At 38.9% G+C, this 11,040-nt stretch overlaps 1 protein-coding gene across 3 annotated transcripts in view; it reads right to left on the reverse strand.

Annotated features, from left to right (window-relative positions):
* Window positions 1-5,139, reverse strand: part of LOC121316025 (frizzled-3) — a 76,782-nt gene extending 71,643 nt beyond the window's left edge. For 2 of the 3 annotated variants that reach the window (XM_041250709.1, XM_041250706.1), the window contains exons 1-2: window positions 5,066-5,139; window positions 2,254-2,898 (exon numbers count right to left, since the gene is read on the reverse strand). In XM_041250709.1, the coding sequence (XP_041106643.1) occupies window positions 2,254-2,445 (192 nt within the window). In that variant the 5' untranslated portion in view covers window positions 2,446-2,898; window positions 5,066-5,139. Of the gene's footprint in view, window positions 1-2,253; window positions 2,899-5,054 lie in introns of all 3 variants that reach the window. The other variant, XM_041250708.1, reaches the window with a different exon arrangement.
* Between the last annotated feature and the right edge of the window lie 5,901 nt (window positions 5,140-11,040).

Here is an 11,040-nt window from a genome sequence, read left to right on the forward strand (position 1 = left end):
TGCACATCAACCTGAGTGGCATTTTGGCACAGTTCAGTGCTGTAACTGTACTCCATCAGGGAAGTGATAGGAAGTGCTGGACAGCTCCCAGCTCTGAGAGAGCAAGACAGAGAAAGAAACAACACAAAGCTCATCCAAGCGTCACTAATGAAGCTTGCCGCCCGAAGCCTGCTGAGTGGAACCTCGTTTCAAACAGAAAAAGAGAAAAACACAGTGGGAAGCAGTGAAGATAGAAAGAATAAAAAGACAGACAGTAAGGAGAGCATTAGAGAATGGAATTATGATTACATTCCTAAATCAGATTAGTTAGGCCTCATGCACCTATAAAGAAAGCTTCGAGCAAAACTGGGGAACATGATTACTGTTCTACTCAGATGTGTGTTGTAATAGAAGTGAACAATAAAAAATGCAACCTGAGTAGCAAAAGACAATAGAATCAGGTTATCCTTCCAATTAAAACAAATGCCTCCATTTAATCTGTCCAATGGGTCTGAGGCTGTCCTAAAGGATCCTGTTAATCCAACAATCATTTTCATAAGTAATTTGGGTTGTGAGCAAAGAAAGGGTATTTTTTACATTTTTTATCTAAAATATTGTTTGAAATGTCTAGCAAATTGTGAAAAAACACAAAAATATGGTTGTTCCCCCCTTTTAACTCAAGTTTGGTTGCAGGATTCATATATTTTTAGTCCTTTTCTTCTAGTTTGGGACAGGTTAAGAGCCCTTCACAATTTTTACAAAAAAAAAATATTTTATTATTTTCTAAATAGTTAACCTTGCATAGGGGTGTTCTTATTTTTTTTTAAAGTATAATAATATTAGTAATAATATTAAAATCTTCATATTATAAACATGCATATATACAGTAATGTATATTTTATTATATTCAGGGATCTGAGAATATGGGAAACTGCAACTACTGTCATCACAGGAGTGCCCCTGCCTACTATTAGCACTCAGTCAAACATGTTCTGCCCATTGTGACTGAAACTGACCTCCAAATAATTAAAATAAATCTTGTAAGCCCTTGTAAAGTTAGCCTCCCTGACACCAGGTTTTACCTGCAATGTTAACGACTGCTATAATACTTATTCTACTGTGGGGCACTTATTTCTGAAAATAAAAAATGAAACACATTCTACTCCGTATAAAGTAGGCCAGAATCAAGAGAACTGGTTGCTAGCATGTCACAGATTTTAAATAATAAATGTTTGCAGAATGGAGCACATGACAAATTGAAAACATTTCCATTCTCTCTAACAAACGGTTTGCATGATACATGCCCCTGAAGAACTATATGTAGCTAAAATTCATATTAAAAAAAGAACATTTCAAATGACTATATTTACATAAATAACAGCAGAGTTACTCGTATTGAAAGTATCTGAAATGTTTTATATTGTGGAAATCATACAGACGATGTACTAAGTTTGCACAGATGGTTCTCTCAATTAAAGGTACAATGTTTTGGAATTTACTACCGGATGATATAAAAGGTTCTTATAACTATAACAGTTTTACAACTAAATGAAAGACTCGGTTAAAGCAAAGACAAGTCTGTGATCATGAACTGTAGTTATGTATTTCTATTTTAATACAATAGTAATGTTTATAGCTTTGTAATATAGTATGCATTGTAATGAAAATTATTGATTATAATATTTCTAAGATAATGATTTTAATATATCATAAGGGTTGGATGGGTATTTATTAAGAGAATGAATTTTAGTTTTATTTATTATGCTGAAAAAAGTATTGGTATTTGGTAGCTGCTATATTTTTAATTATAATACAGTATGTGGAATTTTTGTTTACATGAACTAATATATATATATTTTTTTTTATAAATTATAGCTAAGTCTGGGTACAATATATCTTGTGACTTCACGAATGTTAAAAATTGTAAATTGTCCCTTTAAATAAACATTTGATATTGATATTTAATCTTATAGCAGCCACCTGGGTTAATCAAACCTATGTCCCATAACAAAGAACATTTTCAGAAATTTCTTCTGCTAAATTCTTGAACAAGCAATAATCACAGTTTGTCGCTGCTTAGTCCAGTTCAAAACTAGACTATAAAATGTGTACTTTATCATAAATCATAAATATATCTGGTGGAGACTGACCAGTAGAGTTTGTTACAAATTATTAGTGCTGCATGAACACAAGGTTTCAAGAACAGATAAATCTTGTGTTCAAGTACTCCCCCAACCAAATATCCCACCCACCCAAAAACAGACAAGAAGTTACCTCCATGGCAAGAGCAGCTGTCTGCTGGTCATAATGGTTCAGTAGATTCGGCATGAAGGTGGTGTTGTAAGGCAAGTCCTGGCACATCCGCAGGTTAACTGGCTCACAGGCAAACATGCTGTGGCCCTCTATAGGGTCAAGGTGAAAAACCGTAAAAGCACACAGCAGTAAAAGTATCCAAAACACTGCCATCTTCAAGAAAGAATAAAAAAAACTCAGATGTATTCTTTCTGTTCGTTAAAATGTCTGACCTTAACCAATTAAGGTGTTGTGAGGATGGACTGCTTGTGAAGCCCGAAATGTTTGTGGTCAACAAATAAGCCGCCCATTTAATCCACAACTTTAGAACTGTAGGCTGGAATGTTTTTTAGCAAGCTTTTCTTGACTTTGGTTCCTCATTAGTCCAGCAGGCCCTGATTCTTGGTCTCTCTCCTCTCCTGTTTATGGTTTGGATTAACATGCACTCTGCAGCCACAGCTCTGCTCTCCCCTTTCAGATAAGACTTAAATAAAATCCACAAAATAAAATGTCTCTTTAAAAAGAATCCATACCTTAGGCCTTTCCTCAGTGGTGTACAACCCACATTCCCACACCACAAGGCCTATGTCAGGGAAATGGAAGCTTTAAACAGAACACATATCGGACCTGCAAAAACCAAATGTAGGAGAAATACATTATATGTAGGCCTAGTACAACACATACAAACAAAAACTGTCAGTGACATATTGTACATAATGTAATAAAAGGGAAGAAGGAAGCAAAGAAATATTCACATTTCAGGAAACAGTAGTGAAAAAGTAGATCTGCACCTTAACCTGCATCTAGAGCATGTACATAACAAATGTCTACGGACACTTTAATCACAACCAGAAAGGTTTTCCCATCATAAATAAACTCGGAACCTACATTAAGTGTATGTTGAACCAGTACAGTAGGCCTCAGTTTATCTGTGCAGACTGGGGCTGATTTGAGCCCACATTAGTGAAAAACACTGATTAGCTGAAACTGAGTTTGTTGTTTGGAAATCCCTGTGCTATTAATTGAAAACTTCAATAATATAAATAACATATAATGCCCCAACAAGTCAAAATATATACTGTACATAATCAGCATTGTTCAGAGACAGATGGTTTTAAAAAGTCACTCATCTTGCTCTGAGTCTTTAATTGTCATAACTGCTCTTCATATTCACACTGCCAGACCAAGAGTCTTAAGTCTGCTTTCTGCTCTCTTGTCACTGGTTTCAGTAACTACAGTACAGTACTGTCCATTGGCTTGCGCTATACTGTACTCAATTTAATTGAATGAAATGATGACTGTCCGCTTCCGCAGAAATACGCTGATTCCCGCACTAATAAAATGCACGAATGCACGCTTCCGCGTAGCTCACATGATTTCTGCACCAATACATTTTGATAACGTACCGTATTAAACCTCTTGGATTATCGAAACATGAATTATTGAAACACAGATTAATGGGATTGTACTGCACAAGGCCAAAATTATCTGAGTTCTCAATGTTTTTTGATTTTTAATAAAACTCTTTTCAGCCTCTGGAACAACCCTGAAAGGAGTGCCTCTCTGCACCTTATAAAAAATTGGGTTCAACCACTTTTCTTATGAGGTATCACGCTTTATGGTGTATCACACCCAAGACTAATATCTGTGCAATTCATGCAAGATTACACTTGGAAAACAAAAACAAACTAAGATTCTTTAGGGCTGTTGGTAGTAACATGATAACAGCATGATTGAACTCCATCCTTCATATGAATATTCATTAAGTGTGTTAGATTGCAGACAACACACTTTGTGTTAAAAATACACAAATTATATATTTACCTTAATAAAATATATATTTTATAGATTAATATTTGACTAAACTGGAAACAAATACATATATAAATTATTTATTGTTTAAACACTTTGATGGTGGCCCCAAAGATTTGTATTTGTTTACAATTTACTGCAGTGAATCTTGAATGAATGTAAGCAATCCAATCCCAGAGCTGCCTATATAATAGTATATAACAGATGACAGGTAACTACTGTGCATAAACTGCAGCACACCTCATTCAGAATACACTATTTTGACAAGCAATGGAAATAACACAGGCTATGCCCCTTAGAATATGGCGAAGATGTCTGAATCACCATTGCTCCTGAAACTACAAAACACCAATGTTACTTTTACTCTCATTCTACTATAATATAAAACTGTAATTTCTACTATAATATAAAACTGTAATTTATTCAACCAAATAGACCATCTTAAAACCTTTAGTAATAAAGCGATGTAAAATTACCTGTACAGTGCCATGATAAAAATAAATAAATAAATAAATAAAATTAAAAATACACGTGCACAGAGCATTAAACATATAGAATCTTAGTTAAAGACAAAATAATACATGGCTTAATTTATATAACCATATTCTGGAATGCATTAATTCAATTGCATCATTTAAATTTGTCATCACGGTACTGGCATTTACGAGCACCGCCTGGTTTCTCGTCGTGTTGTTCATGCAATATCTCGAATTTGCTGATTCCGAGTACTGTATTTTGTTATATTTTCCTGTGCTATCGTCAATCATATTTATTATTCGTCTTCTTCACTCTGTTTTTTTTTACTCCCAGCTAGTATTTGAGCTAAGCGGGACAATCATTTTGAAACAATAAATAAATAAAACATTTATAAACGAATTCAACGTGCAACTGTGTCATGGCAGGTTTGTACAACTCCCGGTTCATTTCCTTTCATAATTTTTTTAAAAAAGGTTTTAAAAAAGAAACGTCACCTTCTACTTACAGATCTCGAACTGCACCAGCTTCTTTCCCAGGGTGACAATAAATCCAAGTCTCGCGCACAGTTTAGATGAGTCTAGCTACCCGCGACTGCGCACAATCCAGAGAACGCGCTGTCCCTATGCAAAAAAAACACAATGACCACTGTGCAACCGACTGATTTGGAAAATAATGATTTATTACACACGATCAATGCATTTACTGGCGCCATTAGATTTACATAATAAAGACGTATTTTTGTTCTGTAAATTTATTGTGGGATTTGACAACTATTTTCTACCCATTGAAAATTATATTTTTTTTGTTCGAGCATGTTACAACACTATGCTGCCTTACATTCACAACGTGTAATGCTTGTCAGCATTCTGTAATGGTTAAACCCAGTTTTAGGCAGGGTTCACAAAATAAAATATTAGCAATTTCACAGACATGAAAAATTGGTTCTTAATAACTTATTTTTTGGTTAAAGACCAATGTGAAAAGAGTCTCTACTAAGAGTAGTATTTTCTGTCATAGGATTGCAACAATATATTTTCATATCCGCTGCAATTACCTTTCACAAAAGGTATTAAAAATACTGTAATAAATTGATTCTGAATACACTTACAATGCTTATTTATACTGTTACACTAATGTTACTAGCATTTAAACTAGAAAGGAGGGGGGGAGAAATCAACAAAAAAACAGAAGGGAGTTCAAAACAAGAACAACAACTCAGGTAAGACAACCATTAAATGTATTTATCTAAATGCTAGAAGTATCAGAAACAAAATTCTAGAACTTGAAGCTACTGCACTAACAAGTAACTATGATGTGATAGGTGTTACAGAAACTTGGTTGTCTGAGAGTGATGGGGACAAATATAATGTTTGTGTATACACTGTATAGGAAAGACAGGCAGGACAGAAGAGGAGGAGGGGTAGCGCTATACATAAGAAACAGTCTTGAAGCCCAGGTGTTAAACCTGGACAAAGAAAATAAAGCCTAATCAATATGGGTCAGAATAACGGACAAAAATTCAAAGGGCATAATAATAGAAGCATGCTATAGACCGCCAGATTCAGACGGAGAGCAAAATAATCTGTTATACAATGACATTAGAAATGTGTGTAGCAAAGGAGAAGCCATACTAATGGGGGATTTCAACTTCCCCCATATAAAATGGGAAAACCCGATGGGTAGCACGAAGGATGAAATTGAAATGGTGGAAATGACAAATGACTGCTTCCTAACACAATTTGTCAAGGCACCCACTAGAGGGGAGGCATGCCTTGATTTAGTCTTTTCAAATAACGAAGACAGAATAACTAAAACAGAGGTCAGAGAACCACTGGCAAACTCAGACCACAACATGGTCTCATTTGAAGTGTTTTTTAAAACCCCAAAAGTAATGACTAAAGCTAAGGTTTACAATTTTAGAAACGCAAACTATGAAGGTATGAAACAGAGACTAACAGAAGTAGACTGGAGTAAAATAGAGAAAACACCCACAGAAGAAGGAAATGGTTGTTCTTCAGAAATGTAGTACTAGAGGCGCAAAACAATTACATCCTTAAAGTAGACAAATCTAAATGTAAAACTAAATTGCCAAAATGGTTTAATAGATCAATTAAAAAAAATATTCAGCGAAAAAAGGCACTTTACAGAGCATTAAAAAAGGACCAAAAAGAAAGTACGCAGAAAGAGTACATGGAACTGCAAACGCAAGTCAAAAAGGAAGTTAGAAAGGCCAAGAGAGAAATAGAAATGAACATTGCTAAGGGAGCTAAAACCAATTCCAAAATGTTTTTCCAATATTACAACAGCAAGAGAACATTCAAAGAGGAGATTAAATGTTTAAGAGATACAAATGGCAAAATCGTAGATGAAGAAAAAAAAATAGCAAATATATTAAATGATTACTTTTCACAAGTTTTTACAAAGGAAGATACTGACAACATGCCCCACATGTCATCCAGTTCCTATCCAGTTTTAAATAACTTTAGCATAACTGAGGCAGAAGTGTTAAAGGGACTAGGAGCTCTTAAAATAAACAAATCCCCTGGGCCGGATGAGATCCTCCCAGTAGTACTCAAAGAAATGAAAGAAGTAATTTACAAACCGCTAACCAAGATCATGCAGCAGTCTCTTGACACAGGGGTGGTACCGACAGACTGGAAAATTGCAAACGTAATACCGATCCACAAAAAGGGAAACAAAACTGAACCAGGTAACTACAGACCAGTAAGCCTGACTTCTATTATGTGCAAACTTATGGAAACTATAATAAGATCCAAAATGGAAAATTACCTATATGGTAACAGGGTCCTGGGAGACAGTCAACATGGTTTTAGGAAAGGGAGATCGTGTCTAACTAACTTGCTTGATTTTTTTGAGGATGCAACATCGATAGTGGATAATTGCAAAGCATATGACATGGTTTATTTAGATTTCCAGAAAGCTTTTGACAAAGTCCCGCACAAAAGATTAATTCTCAAACTGAACGCAGTTGGGATTCAAGGAAACACATGTACATGGATTAGGGAGTGGTTAGCATGTAGAAAACAGAAAGTACTGATTAGAGGAAAAACCTCAGAATGGAGTGTGGTAACCAGTGGTGTACCACAGGGATCAGTATTAGGTCCTCTGCTATTCCTAATCTACATTAATGATTTAGATTCTGGTATAGTAAGCAAACTTGTTAAATTTGCAGATGACACAAAAGTAGGAGGAGTGGCAAACACTGTTGTAGCAGCAAAGATCATTCAAAATGATCTAGACAAGATTCAGAACTGGGCAGACACATGGCAAATGACATTTAATAGAGAAAAGTGTAAGGTATTGCACGCAGGAAATAAAAATGTACATTATAAATATCATATGGGAGATACTGAAATTGGAGAAGGAATCTATGAAAAAAACCTAGGAGTTTTTGTTGACTCAGAAATGTCTTCATCTAGACAATGTGGGGAAGCTATAAAAAAGGCTAACAAGATGCTCGGATACATTGTGAAAAGTGTTGAATTTAAATCAAGGAAAGTAATGTTAAAACTGTACAATGCACTAGTAAGACCTCAACTTGAATGTTGTGTTCAGTTCTGGTCACCTCGCTATAAAAAAGATATTGCTGCTTTAGAAAGAGTGCAAAGAAGAGCGACCAGAATTATTCCAGGCTTAAAAGGCATGTCATATGCAGACAGGCTAAAAGAATTGAATCTGTTCAGTCTTGAACAAAGAAGGCTACATGGCGACCTAATTCAAGCATTCAGAATTCTAAAAGGTATTGACAGTGTCGACCCAAGGGACTTTTTCAGCCTGAAGAAAGAAACAAGGACCAGGGGTCACAAATGGAGATTAGACAAAGGGGCATGCAGAACAGAAAATAGGAGGCACTTTTTTACACAGAGAATTGTGAGGGTCTGGAATCAACTCCCCAGTAATGTTGTTGAAGCTGACACCCTGGGATCCTTCAAGAAGCTGCTTGATGAGATTCTGGGGTAAATAAGCTACTAACAACCAAACGAGCAAGATGGGCCGAATGGCCTCCTCTCGTTTGTAAACTTTCTTATGTTCTTATGTTCTTACTACCTGTAAGTTTTTACATTGAACCAGACGCGTCATGGGGGAGCCCCCAAAAGGCAGTTTCTGTGAGAATTATAAGGCTTAAAGGAAAGTGTTCATGCTTCGGGACATCGACAGTGAATGAAACATTCTATTTTCTTCCCAAAAGCTGCAATGATACTAAGTACTATGTTTTAAATTTTTTCTGCCTAAATTGCTTTTTTCAATTATCGAACTGTAAATGAAAAAAAACTGAAAAATGAAAACAACAAACAATATTTTCAGTTTTCCAATTTCTGAAAACGGTAAACTAACGTTCCCTTTCAATTCGAAGATGGCCACCAAACATCGTTATGGGAAACATATACCAGAGCCATCGCGAGGGAGAAAAGAATGGCAGCATATGAGGGATGCTAAGTCCTGCCTGACCAAGGTCAGCGGCGTGAGCGTGCAACCTTGAGGACCCTAGTGCCCAGAGAGGGCAATGAGGGATCTACCACATTCAGATGGTAGAATCTGGCAAAGGTATGCGGGGTAGCACAGCTAGCCACATCGCAAATTTATGCCATGGAGGAGCCTTGGAGAGGGCCCATGACGTAGCCACACCTCTCGTGGAATGTGCGGTTATCCATCCAGGTGGGGATAAGCCAGCACTATCATACGCAGTCGAGACTCTGTCAGCAATCCAATGCGACAGCCACTGCTTGGAGAGAGGCTGTCCCCATGTCCGTGTCCAATGGCAGATGAGCTGGTTAGACTGACGTAGCACTCTTGTCCTGTCCACATAACATCTCAACTGGGCAGAGAAGGTTCAACTTTCTATCCTAGTCCGTCACAAACGAAAGAGGATGGAAGGACTCCAGTTCCACAAACTGATTCATGTGGAAGGCTGTAACCACCTTGGGGAGAAAAGCAGGGTTTTTACGCAGTGACACTCTACTACCATCATCCCAAATACGCATAAAGGACCTATGCACAGACAGCGCTTGCAGCTCACCCTGTTTGTGGAGGTGATAGCCAAGAGGAAAGCTGTCTTCATGGACAGGTGCTTCATCTTGATGGAGTATATAGGCTCAAACAGTGCCTGCATGAAAGCCTCCAGTACAATCTCAAGGCTCCATTCGGGGAGAGTGGTCCTCCTAGCGCATGGGGACACAGAGTCAACAGGGGCATGACAAGCAGAAATAGCAGCTAGGTAAACCTTCAGTGTGGAAGGTGATCTACCAGCCTCAAGCAGATCTTGCAGAAACTGCAAGATGGCGGGCATGGGACAGGAGATTAGATCACGACCCTTAGAACGGTACCAATGTTTGAACAGTGACCTAGTGGATTGCGCCCTAGCATACTGCAGCGTACCCACAACCGCATCTGAAAGCCCTGCGGGTGCCAAACTGTGCCCCTGTCGAAGCAGGATTTCCTAGGGCAGGCCATTCAATAGCTAGCACAAAGATGAAAACCAGATTCTCCTGGGCCACCTGGGGGCCACGAGGAGAACTAACGCCTTCTCCAACAGACCTTCTCAAGAAAGGCCGGGAGCAATGGCAGAGGCGGGAACTTGTAAGGAAATGCTCTGGGCCATACATGGGCTTCGGCCTCGATGCCGAGTGGACCATCGCAACGGTGGAGGGAGTACCATAGGGGCAGTGTGTCATCTCTGCTGAGGCAAAGAGATCGACCTGCGCCTTCCCAAAATGTTCCCAAATGTGCTCCACAGCTTGAGGGTGGAGCCGCCACTCCAATGGGTGCGGGCCCTCCCTTGAGAGGAGGTCCACCACTCAATTCTCCACGCCTGGAACATGTGTCGCTAAAAGGGACAGAAAGTTTTGTTGGGCACAAATCAGCAGCCTGAAGGCTAGATGGTGCAAACCCAGGGACTGAAGACCACCCTGGTGGTTGACATATCACATCACTGATGTATTGTTCGTGCGGATCAGCACGTGTCTGTTCCGCACCACGGGTAGGAATTACTGGAGGACAAGGAACACCACTTGTAGCGCCATCATGTTGATATGCAGGGAGGTCCGGTAGCCCGACCAGGGTTCGCTGACTCCTCTGCCTTCGCAGACGGCGCTGTCGTCACTACCCTGCGGGTGTAAAAGGCCCCCATTTGGACTCCTTGGCTCAGGGGAGAGGTAACCCTCCACCAGAGCAGGGCCGCCGAGCAAGCAAGACACACTGTCAGCCGACGATGTCTGTCGCATTTGGGATACAGATGGAATGCAGTAAACCCATCCCGATGCTGATATTGCTGTGGCACAAGACAAGGGGCACCCTCGATCCATGTCGAAACAGGGAGAGTTGGTGCTGGAGAGCAGCTACTCTGTCGTCCGACAGGTGAGCTTACTATTAATAGGCTCTAGCATCGTTATGCTAGAGCGAGGGAGGCATCCATGCACTTGAAACACAGGGGGTAAGGAGCCAACGGCATACGGCTCAGCC

This window comes from Polyodon spathula, chromosome 5 (genome assembly GCF_017654505.1).
Source record: "Polyodon spathula isolate WHYD16114869_AA chromosome 5, ASM1765450v1, whole genome shotgun sequence".
NCBI lineage: Eukaryota > Metazoa > Chordata > Actinopteri > Acipenseriformes > Polyodontidae > Polyodon > Polyodon spathula.